Source organism: Pseudonaja textilis, chromosome 8 (genome assembly GCF_049901715.1).
Source record: "Pseudonaja textilis isolate UNSWEBS1 chromosome 8, rPseTex1.2, whole genome shotgun sequence".
In the NCBI taxonomy this organism is placed as follows: domain Eukaryota; kingdom Metazoa; phylum Chordata; class Lepidosauria; order Squamata; family Elapidae; genus Pseudonaja; species Pseudonaja textilis.
Genome location: NC_141997.1, coordinates 50,785,821 through 50,803,985, shown reverse-complemented (window position 1 = coordinate 50,803,985; position 18,165 = coordinate 50,785,821). Strand labels below are relative to the sequence as shown.

Sequence of the window (18,165 nt, the reverse complement as noted above, 5' to 3'; positions counted from 1 at the left end):
CGACCACCACACGCAATAAGGATTTGTCTCCCCTGGAAGAATAGGTGGGTTTACTTAATGAAAATAGCCCAGCCATTTTTCTGTGGGAGGGCGAAATGCCACTGCAAATCTAGGAGATTTACATTTCACTAAGCATAGGTAAATTTAGCTGCCTTCCCAGAACCAGGAATTTTTCTGGGAAGTCCTCAATCCTGCAAAATTCTAATTTCCTTTCAAGTAAATCTGTTCCAGACAACAGTTTGTCTGTGTCTGTCTGCCTGCCTGCCTGCCTGCCTGCCTGTCTGTCTGTCTGTCAGTCAGTCAGTCAGTCCATCTATCTCTATCTGTCATTTATCTATTCTAATCTATCTATCTAATCTATCAACTACTTATCTATCTTATCTATCTATCATCTATCTACCAATTGCCTATCTATCAACGATCTACATCATCTCTTTCTATCATCTATCTATCTATCATATGCCTATCTATATCATCTATCATCTATCGCCTGTCTATCTATCTATCTATATCTCAATCATCTAATCAATCATCTGTCTGTCTATCTATCTTTCTATCTTTCATCTATCATTTATCATCTGCCTATCTATATCATCTATCATCTCTATCATCTATCTATCAATCTATCTATCTATCTATCTATCTATCTATCTCAATCATCTATCAATCATCTGTCTATCTATCTTTCTATCATCTATTCATCGTTCATCATCTGCTTATCTATATCATCTCTATCATCTATCATCTATCTATTTATCATTCACCATCTGCCTATCTCAATCATCTATCTATCTATCTCAATCATCTATCAATCATCTGTCTATCTTTCTCTATCATCTGTTTATCATTTATAATCTGCATATCTATATCATCTATCATCTATCTAATCTATCTATCTAATCTATCTACTTATCTATTTTATCTATCTATCATCTATCTACCAATTGCCTATCATCAATTTATATCATCTCTCTATCATCTATCTATCATTTATCCTATGCCTATCTATATCATCTATCATTTACTATCTATCTATCTATCTATCTATCTATCTATCTATCTATCTATCTATCTATCTCTATCTCATCATCTAATCAATCATCTGTCTATCTATCTTTTGACCTATCATCTATCATTTATCATCTGCCTATCTATATCATCTGTCACCTATCATCTATCTATTTATCTATCTATCTTTTCTATACTGTCCATCTCTCCTGCGTGACACCAGCATAACTTTATACATTTGAATACTTACTTGAGGTCTCTCTGCAGTTGTTTACAGATTCAAAATAAGAAAACAGCTGTAAAGACAGCTGCAGATATCTGGGCATCCTTCTTTTCGATACTATATCACTCCTAAAAAATAAAATGAGTCCCCATAAAGTTGTTAATAAGGCCCCAAAGAGAAAAGACTCTATAGGCTGGCAGGGGATGGTCCCAGAGGTCTGCACTTTGAACTTCCCTTTCTCATCTCTCCAGCTGCGATAATTGTTCTGTCTCCTTTCAACAACCGCAGCCTCTTTTAAACAGCTGTCTGATCGTTTGAGGTGGAAAATAATTCACTCATACAAAGCAGGTAAAGGCCATTAAAAAAAAAAATCTATAAATGCTTCCACCTAGCAATTTCAACTCTGAGAACTGTTGTTAAGAAATGGAAGCTTAGAACTGTTGGACTCAGGAGAAAGAAAGCTAGAAGACATATAATAATCTATATATAGAAAAGTGAAATACTACTCACACATCATCACAAAATCTCCAGAACCGTAAAGCCTACAAATTTGAAATTTGGCACATAGGTTCCTCTTGGCTTCTAGGTGCTCACTAAGAAAGGATTTTTTTTAAATGACCATCAGAGCATTAGTATTTCCTATATTATTATTGACATGCTCTGATGCTAAGGAGTCCTACTCCCCCTCCCCACCTGAAAAGAAATCTCTTCCAAATGCAAAACACAAGCAGAGGAGAGGAGTTTCAGTTTTAGTTTCACAGTTTTAGTACAGAACAGTTGAGCTAAGCCACGCCCAGGCTCCTTGTTGTCTCCTTCTTGCTCACACAGCAAATACTGTTTCAGTTTCCAAACAGCCTTCAACTCTCTCACACGCTGACAGGACGCTAGCCAGATGAATACCAATGGATCCTGGGAGGCAGGGGCAGAATTTTTTTTTATCTTATTTTTCTCCCGCAAAACTAAGCCCGACCACATAGTAAAACCTCTCTACTAGATCTGGCTGAAAACTGGTTCAAAGTGGAAAATGGAATTCACAGATTTCTTGAAATGGCCTGCGGAAAAATTAGCTGGCCCGAAGTCAGTTCTCTCCAGATCTACAATACAGCATAGATAATTATCCAACAACGATCGGCCTAGGATGCAACTCTCTTCTCTGATCTGACCCCAGGAATCGTTGTCTAGGGAAGTGGCAAGAAAACTTTGATTAAACCCAAAACTTTTGCCAACAAAGTGATTTGGAACGATGAAAGAAACATTCTACCATCTGGCCATAGCCATGCAAGGCGGTATTTTTTATTATCTTGCAAGCAATTATTTTAATTAATTAATTAATTAATTTTAATTAGTTAAGCAATTATTTTCTATCATCCTGTAAGCAATTGACAAACCAAATAAAATAAATATAAATAAATAAATATTTGGCACAGGAAATGTTGCATGAATCAAAAGAACAAATGGGTTCAAGGATCAACATGTCCCAGGAGCTGATGTTCTGCATTCAGGGAAGAAATTGCAATTGAAAAGGAGTTAAATATTTCAACGAGCCAAAACAGATCTTCTGTTTTGATACATATCTTCAGGAAAGAAAGATTGCAGGAATCGAGTCTGCCTAGGTTAATGAAGAGAAGGACTAGGAGAGGGTATGATACCAGTCTTCCAATATTTGAGGGGCTGCACAAAAGAAGAGGGGTCAACGTATTCTCCAAAGCATCTGTAGGGAGGACAAGAAACAATGGATGGAAACTAATGAAGGAGAGAAGAAATCTGCACTACTATTAATCTTCTCATCACTCCTTATCACCCATCCCCTCCCACTTGTGACTGTATGATTGTAACTTTGTCCCTTGTATCCTAATGATTTATATGGACTGTTTCCTAGTATGATTTGATTGCTTAGTGTACCCTATGACTATTATTAGGTGTTGTCCCTTATGATTCTTGACTCTAGACAAATGTCTCTTTTCTTTTATGTACACTGAGAGCGTTTGCACCAAGACAAATTCCTTGTGTGTCCAATCACACTTGGCCAATAAAAGAATTCTCTTCTCTTCTCTTCTCTTCTCTTCTCTTCTCTTCTCTTCTCTTCTCTTCTCTTCTCTTCTCTTCTCATCCCTTCTCTTCTCTTCTCTTCTCTTCTCCTCTACTCTACTCTACTCTACTCTACCCTCTCCTACCCTATTCTACTCTACTCTACTCTACTCTACTCTACTCTAAGAGGGTTTTTCCCCCTCCATGTTGGCCATTTTAAGGCACGTGGACTTCAACTCCCAGAATTCCTCAGGCAACCTGGGGAATTCTGGGAGTTGAAGTCCGCACATCTTAAAAGTTCCCAGGGTTGAGAAACACTGGATTAAGAAGAACAAAAAAGATTGAGAAAGTTGGCGAGATCAGATGAAATCCTTGGGAAAAAAAAAAGGGGGGGAGAGGCAAAAGGTTTGCAGGTGAAAAGGGAGTGTGGAAAGCATTTAGTACAGTTGATGGTGAGCCTTTTTGTTGTGGTGTGCCGAAAGCGTGAGAGAGATAGTATGCATTTGTGCCGGGACCCACAAGGCAATGCGTCCCCCCTGCACAAGCATACGCAACACACACACACCCCTTACCTGCACTGTGCATGCGTACGCCTCCCAGCTGATTTTCAGCCCCTTTGAGGCCATTTTCAGTCTCCCAGAAGCTCAAGGGAAGCCTCTGCAGTCTCGGGAGGCCAGAAAACGGGCCTTCAGGAAATACCGGAAGTGACCGTTTTCAGACTCCAGAAGGCCTCTGCAGCCTGGGGAAAGCTGTTTTTGCCCTCCCAAAGGCTCAAGGGAAGCCTCTGTAGCCTTTGGAGGCTGAAAAATGGGCCCATTTTGGCACTTCCGGTAATTCCAGAAGGCCCGTTTTTCGGCCTCCAAAGGCTGCAGAGGCTTCCCTCAAGCCTCCAGGAGGGCATAAAAGGCCTGAAACGAGCCAAAAATCATCTGGGAGGCGTGCGTATGTGCAGTGCTGGTAAATTTGGCTGGGGCTTATATACCCACACAAATGACTCTGCACGCCACCTATGGCATGCATGCCATAGGTTTGCCTTCACGGACGTAGTAAATGTAGTAGAAGCAACAGGCATAGGAAAAGGAACTGTAAGAATAGAAAGGTATACAAAAATGTTGGTGTAAACTGGAAGTAGCTACAGCTTTCTTTTCCTCTCTTTTCTTCCTTCTGCTTCCTCTGTGTCAATTTTTCCCCGTTGTTTTCTTGAAGTAGAATGATGAGAAGATACACATTCACAGGTAGTCCTTTATTTACAATCACAGTTGAGCCCCAAATTTCCGTTGCTAAGTGAGATGGGGGTGACGTGAGTTTTGCCCCCATTTCACTCACCTCTCCTGCCATGGGCGTTACGTGACTCACTGCCATGTTTAAGCTAGTAACACGGTCGTTAAGTGAATTTGGCTTCCCCGTTGACTTTGCTCGTCGGAGGCTGGCAAAAGGGGATGCCATTGCAACCGTCATAATTACATGCCGGTTGCCAAGCCTCTGAAGATTGATCATGTGACCACGGGGATGCCACAAGGGTTGTAAGTGTGAAAATGGTCCTAAGCCGCTTCTTCAGCGCCGTTGTGACTTTGAACGGTCATTCAATGATTTTTTTTATAATCGGCATGCTTGCAAAACTGCTGGAGTGTTGCAATGGCTTAGAGGTGGGGCTCTCGCCGCACAATCCAGAGACTGTGAGTTCGATCCCAGGTAGAGGCAGATATTTCTCTGTCTGGGCACTCGGAGAATTTACAGTATCTGCTGTAATTTACAGTATCTCCGCATTGGCAACAGGAAGGACATCCAGCCAAACACTCCGCTAGCTCCATTCAGTTGCGCGGACTCCACCCCGTAAGGGATGATGAAGTAAAATGAAGATGATGATGCTTGCAAAGCTAATCTCTTGCAGTACACTTTCCAGTAGGATGGCTCCATCCCCCCCGCCCCCAAAAACAGAGAGTGCTTTTCTGCTCCAACACAACCACATAGCCTTTCCTCAGCATTTCAAACATGTTTATGCAATCATTGGCATTTGATTTAATTTTTCTCCCCCGAACAATATTTCTCTGTCTTTTTTTTTCTTTTTTCTGGATAGCCTGCAGCTACCCTGAACATGGAGAAGACATTTGGGTTTCAACAACTGAAGCCATCAAATGAGCTGCTTTATCTTCCTGATAGGTTCCTGAACAGAAAAACCCATCAAAAATGGCCCAAAAACTCATAACTCAGAAGCAATTATGAGCCGCCTGCTATTTAGCTACCAGCAACTTTGCAATTGCTTGCAAAGTTCCAAATTAATAGCAGCCAAATGGGAAATGAAAGCGTTTATTACTCTTGAAAACCGATTTTGCACCCTTCTTACGCCTTGAGTCGGCTTCCTAATCTTATTTTTTTTTAAAAAATAAAAAATAACGAGCCTCGGCTTTCTTTTCTTTTATTAGTATTATTATTATTATTATTATTTTTTAAAGCCAACCTATCAGATCTTAACTAGGTTGCTTTCTAACTGGTTTCGGCAAACAGCTTCATTAGAGTCGTACGCTCCGTATATTTCGTTCATTGTGTCATTATAAATCAACAATAACTGTGTGTGAAATGCTGCTAATCATGATTGTATTTTTTTTTTCCTCCCTCTCTCTTTCGCAGTTAAAAAAAAATGCCAAGGAGTTGGAGACTAATGGCCATGACGAATCTCAGGCAAACGTAGGTACAACTTTGGATTTGAGTTTGTGAAATAAAAGCTGGTTTATTAATGGATTAATGGTCCTAACAGAGATTAACCTTTTGCGGAATTGAAGGCGTGCTACCCGGAGTGTTTATTTCAAGATAAATGAACTGATTTTTATTTTATTTTTATTTTATTTTAATTTGCCTTGCAAGAATTAACGGCTGGCTTGCCTTGCCACATTCATCATGGCAAAGGTGTCTTTTTTAAAAAAAAAATATTTATCGTTGCTGAAACATTTATATGCATGGGATTGAGAAATGTGCGTAGCCCAGTTTGCGTACAGATGTTCAGTGTTCAGCCCTGAAGTTTCAGAAGGCGATGGTTTTTGTGGCCCACTGGCAACCTGCAGAGACAGCAGCAGAGTCGGACAGTGGGGAGGAACAGGGGCCAGTCCTGGAGTCTGGGGAGGGCTCGGACGAGGGTCCTGTGTCTGACAGAGAGATTGGGCCGGGGCCAGCTGAGAGTTATGTGCTGACTCCGGAGCCTCCAGAATCTGACAACAGCGAGGCAGCGGAACAGAGGGAGCCTGTTCCCAATGCGCGCTTGCACAGAGCTGCCAGAAGGCAAGAACTGTTAAGACAAAAGGGGTGACTCGGGAGTAAAGCTTGGAGGTGATTGGCTCCTCCCATAAGACATAAAGGAGGAACAAAGGTAGAGAAACCTTTGCAGGAAGCAAAGTCGTTCGCTCTGTTTGGATTAAGCCTTGAAGCTCTGTGTGGACTTTGTACTCCGTTTGGCTGTTTACAGTTCATTTGGCACTTTAGTTGTTGGCAGCAATTCAAAGGAGAGAAAGGTGGGTGCTTATCTCGAGGGACTGTTTGAGACTCATTACAGGCTGGGAATGCACATAATTCCCAGCCATTGAAATAAAAAGAGGGTTGGATGGAATAAGCGTGTGATTAATTATGGTCTCAGGAAGCCTTGGTCAGAATAGGTTTTGAGGTTTTAATTTCAAGAAGTTCAGCATTCTAGATCTCATGTGAAGAACCCAATCTTCCTGTTACATTTGGCTTATTTTTTATGTATGTTCAGACTAAATAAAGCAAATTATATCCACCATCCAGGGTTTTTTTTCCAGGGCTGCTGACAATACAGGCAATCCTCGATTTAAGGACAACAATTGAGCCCCAAATTTCCACTGTTTAAATGGGTTTCGGCTCATTTTACGACCTTTCGTGCCACAGTTGTTAAGTGAAAAGCGGAAGTTCTTAAGTTAGTAATGAAGTTGTTAAGTGAATCTGGCTCCCCCAGTTGGCTTGGCCGGTCAGAAGGTTGCAAAACATGACCCCTAAGATATGGCAATTGTTAGAAATATGAGTCAGTTGCCAAGTCTCTGAATTTTGTTCACGTTCAATGGTTATAAGTATGAAAAATGGTCATGTCACTTATTTCAGTGCCACTGTGACTTTGGATGGTCACTAAATGAACTGTTGTAAGTTGAGGACTATCTGTATAGCAATAAAAACAATATGGCGGGGGCATACATAAGCGCACCAATGTGCCTACCGTCCCTGTCCTATTGTTTCTTTTAATTTTTCTTATATGTATCCATTTCATGTATTCATAACTATGTTTATACTTATACCTGTTATCTTATCATCGCTTGACAAAGTAAATAAATAAATAAAAAATAAAAAAAATAAAATAAGAATTATTTTAAAACTGAAGTGGAATGGAGTGGAATGGAGTGGAGTAGAATAGAACAGAACAGAATAAAATACAATAGAAAAGATTAGAAAATGAACACAACAAAACAGAATATAAAAACAGAACAGGAATAGAATAGGATAAGATAGGATAGGAGAATAGGATAATAGCATAGCATAACATGGCATAGCGTACTTGGAAGGGACAGAACAGAACAGAAAATGAACGGAACAAAACAGAAAAACAAAATAGACCAAAACAGAACAGAATAGAATACAAAAACAGAATATGTCCGAACCAACCCAAAAAAGAACAAAACAATAGAACAGAACAGAAAAACAGAATACAGCAGAACAGAACGATAGAACAGAACGGAATAGAAAAACAGAATAGAGTAGAATAGAAAGACAGAACAGAACAGAATACAATACAATAGAAGAAGAATATAGGTGTGATTAGACGCACAAGGAATTTGTCTCCAGTGTAGAAACTCTCTGTGTACCTGCAAAGAAACAGAAAAATAATCATAGTTTACAGTCTGAGGAGCTTATAGCATCGATGTCCTTTGCAAAATGACATCTTGACCCCTGTGACGTCATCATGCTTTGACCCAAATCCCCATCCAATGGTCCAGGAAAGCCAGTTTTGTGCGGGGAATGCTTGGGAGCCACACAAATGAAAAGCCCAGGGCAACAGCAGCCACAATTCAATGCAAATGGGGGAAAAAATGGGTTGGAAAAAGGTATTATAAATACCTGACAAGATTTCGGTAGTTGGTCTTTGTCGCACAGTTGCCCTGAAGCCCATTAATTTGAAAGTCTAATCCTCCAATGAGAATTCACTTCTCAAGCGCAGTGAAGCCGAGGAAAGTGCCCTGCGGAGAGAGAGGCCGTCTTTCTTACTCAGTTGCTTCTCTCTCGCACACACACGCACACCTTGGCCGCGTGGCAAAGGAGGAGTAGTTTTCTTTGTAGTAGCTTTCCCCTAATGCTTAAGCCCCCTAAGAACAAAGGAAGAGGATGTGTGGTGCCTGCCCGGAGGTCTAATGCTTGGTAAAATGAGCACACTTGATATAATTCTCCTCCTTTCCGCACCTACTCACAGGAAAAGTGCAGAATCAGAACTCAGATGTTGTCTTGACTTCCAGCTCTTCTTTCTTTCAGAGCAGGTAGGGCAAAAATGTCACATGTCAATATTTGACATCTGTAGCTACCTCAGAAAAGATACTTCCTCCCTCCCTCCCTCCCTCCCTCCCTTCCTTCCTTCCTTCCTTCCTTCCTTCCTTCCTTCCTTCCTTCCTTCCTTCTTTCCTTCTTCTTATTCTGCCTCCTTCTCTTATTCTTTCTCCTTCCCCTTCTTTCCCTCCCTTCTTCTTCTCTTCCTCCTCCTTTTCCTTTTTCTTCTCTTTCTCCTTCTTCCCTTTTCTTTTTCCCCTTCCTTATCTTTCTCTTATTCTTTCTCCTTCCCCTTCCTTCCTTCCCTCCCTTCTCCTTTTTCTTTCATTTTCCTTCCCTCCCTCCCTTCCTCCTCTTCCTTCTTTTCTCCTCCTTCCCTCCCTCCCTTTTCCTTCTTTTTCTTTCTCCTGCTCCTTCCTTCCTTCCTTCCTGCTCCTTCTCCTTCCCGCTCTCCTTCTCTTTTTCTCTCTCCTCCTCCTCTCTCCCTGTCCCTCACCCAGAAATCCCCCGTTGATGCTACCAATCAATCAGACAGACTCACGGTCCAAGCGTCAGGCAGCTTCTTCTTCATTCATCTCCACCTCTGCCACCAGCTGATGCTGCCAACTGAAGAGCCCAGTCACTCCTCCTTGGCCACCCGTTCTTCCAATTCATTTGCCAATCGGCTCTCCAGGGATGACCAGGACAGATTCAGGTGTAGGACTTCTCTCCTAGATTTCTGGTCAACCAACCCCTCTTGTGGTCCGCCGGCAGCTGTTGGAGCTGGCAGCAGAGTCGGTCAGTGAGGAGATTGGGGAGGAACGTGGGCCAGTTCTGGAGCCCGAGGAAGGCTCAGACGAGGGCTCTGCATCAGAGGCAGAGCTGGGCCCAGGGCCATCTGGCAGTGGTCAGCTGCCTTCAGGGTCGGATAGCAATGAGGCAGAGGAGCAGCCGGAGCCGGTTCCCAGCCTGCACATGCGCAGAGCTGCCAAAAGAAAAGAACAATTACGAACTAAAGGTTGACATGGGAGTAAGGCTATAGGTGTATAGTGGCCCCTCCCATAGGGATTAAAAAAGGAGCAAAAGGGGAGGGGGCTTTTGCAGGAAACAATTGGTTTGTTGCAGCAGTGAGGAGATCTGTCTGTGCATCTCAGAAACTCTGTGCCGAGCCCTTCCTTGTCAGCACTGTGTTTGTAAATATTTACTCGGCAGCTCTCCAAGCTAGATAAGGTCTGTGCTCCTTAATCGCAAGACTGTTTTCCAGGCCTTTGGCTGAATGTGGATTCAAGAAATTCACCTTTATTTCATAAAAGGGGTTTTCGCGGGACAAAGAGTCAGCTTAGGGCTTTTTGAGGAAACCAAGGTCAGAATAACTCCTTTGGTGAAGGACACAACATCCCTCAAAGAGAATGCAAAAGAAGACAACCTCGATGCTTTGTTGGCATGGGTAGGCTCCTTCCTTTCGTTATGTTTCCCAAAATTCTTACTGACCTTGAAAGAAATCACAGTTACGGACTTGGAAAGAGTTCCGGAGAACTTTAGGTAGGATGCGGTCAACCCAACGAGTGCCATTAACACGAAATACAGGTAGTTCTAGACTCATAGCAGGCTATTTAGTGATGGTTTGAACATACAACAGCCCTGAAAGAAGTGAGTTATAACCAGGGGTGGGATTCAATTTTTTTAACAACTGGTTCTGTGGGTGTGGCTTAGGTGGTGGGCATGGCTTGGTGGTCCTGTGACTGGCTGGGCATGGCCAACTCAACATTACTCACATCGAGGCATGGATCTCCTCGTCTGGCCTCTCATGACTGTGGGGATGATGCAATTGTCGTAAGTGTGAAAAATGGTTGTAAGTCACTTTTTTCAGTGCCATTGTAACTTTGAATGGTCACTCCACACAAGCAAAGGACCAGCAAAGGAGGGGAAAAAAACTCCAGATAAGTTCCAGAGACAGGCAGTCTAGTCCTGTCAAGAATTTAATAAGGGTTAATGGAGAGGCAGTTTCTGTAAGCAACACCAGAATGTTTCCTTCCTGACTTCCTTACAGGATTGGCCCTGTAATTTCTTCTAACAACCGGTTCTGCTTAGAATGTTAACAACCGGTTCTAGTGAATAGGTGCGAACCTGTAGAATCCCACCCCTAGTTATAACCATTTTTCACACATGACTTTTGCATCCCCCTGGTCACGTGATTCAGCCACTTGGCCACTGACTCATATTTATGACAGTTGCAGTGTCCCTGTGTGTGTATGTGTGTGTGTCGCACGATCCTCTTTTGTGACCTTCTGTCGAGCAAGCATCAAGTTGCGCTTAACAACTATGTCCCTGATTTAAGAACTGTAAAGATTCCCTTTAACGCCGGCGGCGAGAGGAAAGTCATAAAACGGGGCCAACAGACCCGGTGCTCAACTCATGCCTCGCTTAACCACAAAATTTTGGGGCTGAATTGTGGCCATACTTCGAGGACTACACATAATTGGGAAGGGGTTTTTCTTCGGATGAAGAGGAGGGAGAGAGGGGAGCCCAGTTGAAGGCACCAGATGGCAACTACTTCTTCAAAGCCCTGGATAGTTTAAACATCCCGGCAACTCATTGGAGAAATGTGAACTGCGGAATTACATACATTATTAAAGGGAGGTTGGCAATCCTTCCCCCCTCGAGGCGCGTCTCTGTCACCGAGTGTTTTGCAGATCAAAATGTCTGCCAAGGGAAGGTTTGGCTTCATTCTCCGCATGGTTATTAGTGGTCTGTAATGCCTTTAATGGGATTAGTACCTATTTGATACATCTGACAAGATGGATTTAGCACAAATACCCACCTGGTAGTCAGAGCGAGATCCAGGGGACACGAGGAATGGCAGAGATACTCCTTCCATAATTTAGACTTTAATCTTCGGAGAGGTTAATTTCAATTAGAATAAGAAAGCAGATTGGGACAACTTCTCTCTCTCTCTCTCCCTCTTCCTCTCTCTCTTTCTCTTTTCCCCTCTCTTTCTCCCCCTTGTTCTTTCTCTTCTCTCTTTCTCTCTCTCTCTGTTTCTCTTTTTCTTTTTAATTCTTCCTCTTTTTCTCTCTCTGTTTCTCTTTCTCTCTCTTTCTTCCTCTCTCTTTTTTCTCTCTCTCTCCTTCTCTTTCTCTCTTCTTTCTCTCTGTTTCTTTTTCTTTTTCTCTCTCTTCCTCTCTCCCACTCTTTCTTTCTCTCTTTCTCTCTCTCTCTTTCTCTCTTTTCTCTCTTTGTTTCTCTTTTTCTCTTTGTTTCTTTCTTTTTCTCTTTCTCCCTCTCTCTCCTTTCTTCTTTCTTTCTTTCTTTCCTTCCTTCTCTTTCTCTCTGTTCCTTTCTCTCTTCCTCTGTCTGTCTCTCAATCTTCCTCTCTTTCTTCCTTTGTTTCTCTTTTTCACTCTTTCTTCCTCTGTTTCTCTCTTTCTCTTCCTTTCTTTTTCTCTCTTCCTCTCTCTCTCCACTATGGAGGATCTAGATAAGTAACCAACCAGTCCTACGAGTAGTATGTAGATAGACCTTCCACAATTTTTTTTTTAAAAAGTAATTCTTCTACAGGAAGTCATTGTTGGGTTACAACAATTCATTTAGTGACCATTTGAAGTTATAACAGCACTGAAAAAAGTGGCCTATGACCGATTTCCACCTTTGCGACTGTTGTCTCATCCCCCTGGTCACGTGAACAAAATTCATATGCTTGGCAACTGACTCGTTCTTTTGACGGTTGCAGTGTCACGACATGATCCCTTTTCGTGACTTTCCAATGAAGGAGGGCCAGATTCACTTGAACGACCATGTTTCTAATTTAACATCCTCAGTGTTTTGCTTCATGACTGTGGCAAGATAGGTCATAAAAAGGGGCAACGTCCGCTCAGGAAATGTCTCGCTTCTCAACAGGAAGTTGTAATTTCAGTTGTAAGACAAGGACTACCCATATTTAATTTTATTTCCCCCCAGAAATTGGGGAAGTCCTCTCTAAACTGGTACCCTATGGAACCCCAAGTTCACTTCTGTGAATGGCCCACCCACTCAAATACGTCGCCCCCTTGCCCGAGATCTTCTCTTCTCCTGTTGTTTTGAGTTTGGTATTCTTTGATGGACTTCTCCTCGTTTCCTTCTCTATCGTTAATCATCATTCTTAATTGCTCTGGGAAGCTCCAGTAAGTTTTCCCTCCGCCCCATTTTCTTCAGAGAACATTTCGTTGAGAATAAATATTTCATCCTCCAGTTGTTTTTGTTGTTTTTTTCTGATAGCTTCGACATGCTGTAGTCATTTATTAATGGGTTTCCATGGTGCTGGCCTGGAAAATGAGATACAACAGGACGAAATGCCAAGAGGAAAAACAATTTTATAATAATAGTAATGATGATAATAATACGGGGGAAGGAAATTGAAAAAATATTTTAATCTGTCTCCAGCACCGTTGAAGTTAAGGCTGGGATGGAGATAAGCCATAATGAAAAGCTACCGTGATGTGACATAGTCTGGAAAGTAAACAAGTACATTGTGGGAGTGAGTCTGAGCAAAGGTCTGGTAGTAAGGTGCTAGACCAGTGATGGCGAGCCTTTTTGTTGTGGTGTGCCGAAAGCGTGCGCACACAATAGTACACACATGTGTCTGCCGGCACCCACAATGCAATGTGCCCTGCCCCCTCCGTGCGTGTGCACGCAACACCTACCCCGCCCCCTCCTTACCTGCATTGCGCATGCGCGATCCTCCCAGCTGATTTCCAGCCCATTTGAGGCCTTTTTCGGCCTTTCAGAGGCTCGATGGAAGCCTCTGTAGCCTTCGGAGGCTGAAAAAAGGGCCCGTGTTTTAGCCTCCAAATAATGGAAGTAATGAAACTGGAAGTACCGGGAGTGATGAAACAGGCCCATTTTTCGGCCTCCAAAGGCTGCAGAGGCTTCCCTCGAGCCTCTGAAAGGCCGAAAAAGGCCTCAAATCAGCCGGAAATCAGCTGAGAGGTGTGCTCATGCACAGTGCAGGTAAGTTTTGCTGGGGCTCATGTGCCTACACAAATGGCTCCGTGTGCCACCTGTGGCATGCATGCCATAGGTTTGCCATCATGGCCCTAGACCATCTTATTACAGGTAGACCTTGAGTTACAACAGTTCATTTAGTGACTGAAAAAAGGGACTTAGGACTGCTTTTCACACTTATGACCATTGCAGCATCTGCAGAGTCACGTGATCACAATTAAGAAGCTTGTCAACTGGCATGTACTTATGATTGTTTCAGTGTCCTGGGGGCAGGGGGGTTCACATGATCCCCCTTTTGTGACCTTCCGCCAAACAAAATCCATTGGGGAACCAGAGTCACTTCACAACTGTGTTGCTAACTTAACAACGGCAGCGATGCGCTTAAGAACGGTGGCAAGAAAGGTGATAAACAGAGGCTAAACTCGCTTAACAAATGTTTCGCTTAGCAAACGGAAATGTTGGGCTCAATAAGTCGAAGACTACCTATACCTCCCTCACCATTTGTTCTGCTCCACAACTTAACTGGGAGGTATTTTTAGTCTCTTTCAAGCTGACCCAAAGGTGTTTTTCAAAAGACAACTGGACTCTGTTTTTTTTTTCCTTGAAGACGTTTCGCTTCTCATCCAAGAAGGTTCTTCGGTTCTGACTGAAGGGTGGACGATGGAAGGGTTTGTATTCCTGGCAGTCATCTGGTTGTTAGCACTCACCCTGAGAGTTGTTGGGATGCGGTGGCTCAGTGGCTAAGACGCCGAACTTGTTGATCAGAAGGTCGGCAGTTCAGCGGTTCAAATCCCTAGTGCCACGTAACGGAGTGAGCTCCCATTACTTGTCCCAGCTTCTGCCATCCTAGCAGTTTGAAAGCATGTAAAAAATGCAAGTAGAAAAATAGGGACCCCTTTGGTGGGAATGCGTCAGCGCTCCGTGCACCTTCAGCATTTAGTCATGCAAGCCACATGACCACAGAGATGTCTTTGGACAGCGCTGGCTCTTTGTCCTTGTAACGGAGATGAGCCCCGCCCCTAGAGCTGCAAATAACTAGCACTTATGTGCAAGGGGAACATTTACCTTTACCTTTAATCACATTGTTGTAAGTTGTGGGCTACCTGTGTAGGGTTCTCTCATGGTCTTGACAGAAGAGCATTGGCTTTGGCCAAAGTTAATGCTTGACCCACAAGAAATCTGAATTAATCCCTTGTTTTGCTAACCCATCCATTCATAGTGCCCTTAGAGTAATATTACTCCTGTTTCTAAACCAATCCATCTTTTTTTTAATTATAAAAACACCTTTTTTTCTGTAAGGAACTTCAGTAAACAGCAAAAAAAAATTGTTCAGTCGTGATCGCCGTATGGAAATTTTAGGTATAATTAAAATCTAATAGGTGGCTTTCATGTTAGAAGGCAATTAGCTACACCATTCCCCCCTTTAATATCTGAATTGCAACACATGTTTTGTTGTTTGATGTTGCATACAGAATTTTGACCTGTGACCCTGTGAGTGAAATTTGAATTAAATACAAGCTACCCAGATTGGCTGGTTTGAGGTAGCAGATTAAATTACAAAAGGCTAGCCGAGTTTAATATTTACCAGTCATAACATTTGCAAATGTATTTGCTAGGATTTTTTTTACCTGACTTGGTCCAACTTTTATACATACATACATACATACATACATACATACATACATACATACATATATGTGTAGGTCTAGGTGTGTTTGGGTCTTTTCCCGTGTAAGATTAAGAGTATCTTGGCAACGTTTCGGCGAGGTCCCACTCGCCATCCTCAGGCTGGTGCTTTTGGCTTCGTGCTAGCCGAACACAGTACAGAAGCCTGATAATGGCAGATGAGATTCTGCCGAAACGTTGCTACAACTTTAAAAGCACGACTATAATGACGTGGGAAAATACCCAAACAAAGCTGAATACCATATATATATATATCAGATCTGTGATGTGATATGATGTAACGTTCCGGGTTTTGGTTTGGCTCAGAGTTTGAGGTTTGGCTATATGTTCGTGGCATGTGTCAGTTTGCTTCAACCCAGAACGTCACATCACAGCCACCCGCTCAGGATATCACATCACGGAACTCAGGAGGTTACACCACAAAACCTCAGGATGTTGCAACACAGCCAACGACCCAGGAGATTACAGCACAAGACCCAGAATGTCACAACAATAGAACTAAGAAGATCATCACACAGCCCATTACCCAAGTTGTTACAACACAGGAGGCTGAAAGACACACAGCCAGTGACTCGGCCACACGTGTTGTTACGAAAAAGCCAGCCAATCTGCAAACATCAACTCCATCAACCAATCAAGAAATAACAACACAGCCAACCAGCCCACTTACAACAGAGCCAGCACACCACACCTCCCCACCAGTATTTTTAGAGCGACGGCAGCTCTGATGACACTTTGCTCTCACAAGCACGAAGCCGAAAGCACCAGCCTGAAGATGGCGAATGGGACCTCATCGAAACATTGCCAAGATACTCTCAATCTTACATGGGAAAAGCCCCGAACATGCCAAGACCTGCATACCTGTACCCATGAAAATCTACAAACACACACACACACACACACACACACACACACACACATATAATCATTCAGCAACTCCAGGAGTGAATATTTACCTCAGAGTCAGATTTTTATAAGTCACGGAATGAGAGAATTATTGATTCAAGGCTAGCTAAGATGAAGTCCTGTTTTATACCAAGCAGAACAAAAAAAGGCAATTGTGAGAGGCGAGTTGTAAGGTTGCACAGTGGAGGAAGGTAGTCCTTGACTTGCAATAGTTCATTTAGTGACCCTTCAAAGTTACAGGGTACTGAAAAAAGTGGCTTATGACCATTTTTCATGCTTATGACCATTTCAGCATCCCCACGGTCATATGATTTGCATTCGGATGCTTGACTACCGGTTCGTATTTATGACGGTTAAAGCATCCCGGGGTCATGCAATCTGCTTTTGCAACCTTCTGATGTCTTCAAAGAAAAACCAAGAAAGTCCAGTTGCCCCTTGAAAACGCACCTTTGAGAGAACCAGGACCTGGAGGACAGAAAATATCCAGAGACATCTCCTTTGAAAATGTTTTGCTTCTCATTCCAGAAGCTTCTTCAACTCTGAAGAAGAGACAAAAAAGCTTCTGGGATGAGAAGGAATATCTCTTCAAAGAAAACCAAGGAAGTCCAGTAGCCTCTTGAAAAAAAGCATATTTGGGACAATGCTGACCTGGAGGATGGAGAACCTCCATGGATATTCCCTTGAAAATGTTTTGCTTCTCATTCAAGAAGCTTCTTCAGTTCTTCTTCTTCAGAACTGAAGAAGCTTCCTGGGCGAGAAGCGAAACCTCTTCAAAAGAAAAACAAAGAAAGTCCAGTTGCCTCCTGAAAAAAAGCACCTTTGAAACAACCTTGATCTGAACGATGAGAATATCCATGGATGTTTCTTTGAAAACGTTTTGCTTCTCATCCAAGAAGCTTCTTCAATTTTAGAAGAACTGAAGAAGCTTCTTGGATGAAAAGCAAAACATCTTCAAGGAAAAACCAAGGAAGTCCAGCTGCCTCTTGAAAAACAAGCACTTTTGGGACAACTGAGGACGGAGAATTTCCACAGACAGTCAACTTTATTATCTGGAAGGAAATTAATAGTTTGAATTGAAGCAAATTTGATCAGTGTAAACCATTTTAGGAAATCTTCAGGTGAACCAGCAATTATGGAGGAGTCTTGTGTACATACAATTTCAAATCCTCCTTTGTCTTTCCTTGACATTTATAAGATTCTAGTCCTTGGTGATCTATTATTTTTCATTTCCGAAACAATGATGTTGCTTGACCTTATGTTCTTTTATGAATGCCAGAGGCAGTTGTGATAGTCTCCATTAAATCTAAATCCACAACCGACAGACACTTATATTTTCTATTTTTGCTCGATAAACTTTAAGGTGCTTCTCATAGGAAATGCTGCATTCTCGGCGCAGCTTAAGAGAACCACAATATCACACCCCGTTGAGTTCATCAGCACTGACCAGCAACACCCACACAACACAGCTTAAATTGAGTACTGGGTTTTACGAGTTCAGGTGGAAATTGAGTTTGATTTGGACGGCTTATATCGAGCCATTAAATTAACCAAAGTGCTGCATTCATTCAACAGCCTCGAACACGAAGTAACAAGCAAGCCAAGGTTAAATTTCAGGCGAGTTTTACTAAGAAGAAATTACTTCACAGTGAGAACAATTAACCAGTGGGAAAGTGTAGAGTACTGGTTGTGAGAAAAGAGTGAACAGCCATTTATTCAGGATGTCCCAAAAATCCTTTGTCAAAAGGCAACTGGATTTTCTTGGTTCTTCCTTGAAGACATTTCACTTCTCATCCCAGAAGCTTCTTCTGTTCTAGAGAACAGTT

The 18,165-nt window shown here is 42.4% G+C and overlaps 2 protein-coding genes across 2 annotated transcripts in view; one reads left to right on the top strand and one right to left on the bottom strand.

The window, feature by feature from the left end:
* TNFSF11 (TNF superfamily member 11) overlaps positions 1 to 18,165 on the bottom strand; it is a 258,185-nt gene that overhangs the window by 54,393 nt on the left and 185,627 nt on the right. The window lies entirely within an intron of this gene.
* The window catches only part of ENOX1 (ecto-NOX disulfide-thiol exchanger 1), a 449,429-nt gene that overhangs the window by 423,200 nt on the left and 8,064 nt on the right, over positions 1 to 18,165 (top strand). Inside the window, exon 14 of the mRNA XM_087938075.1 lies at positions 5,888 to 5,944. Within this exon, the coding sequence (XP_087794201.1) occupies positions 5,888 to 5,944 (57 nt within the window). The remainder of the gene's footprint in view (positions 1 to 5,887; positions 5,945 to 18,165) is intronic.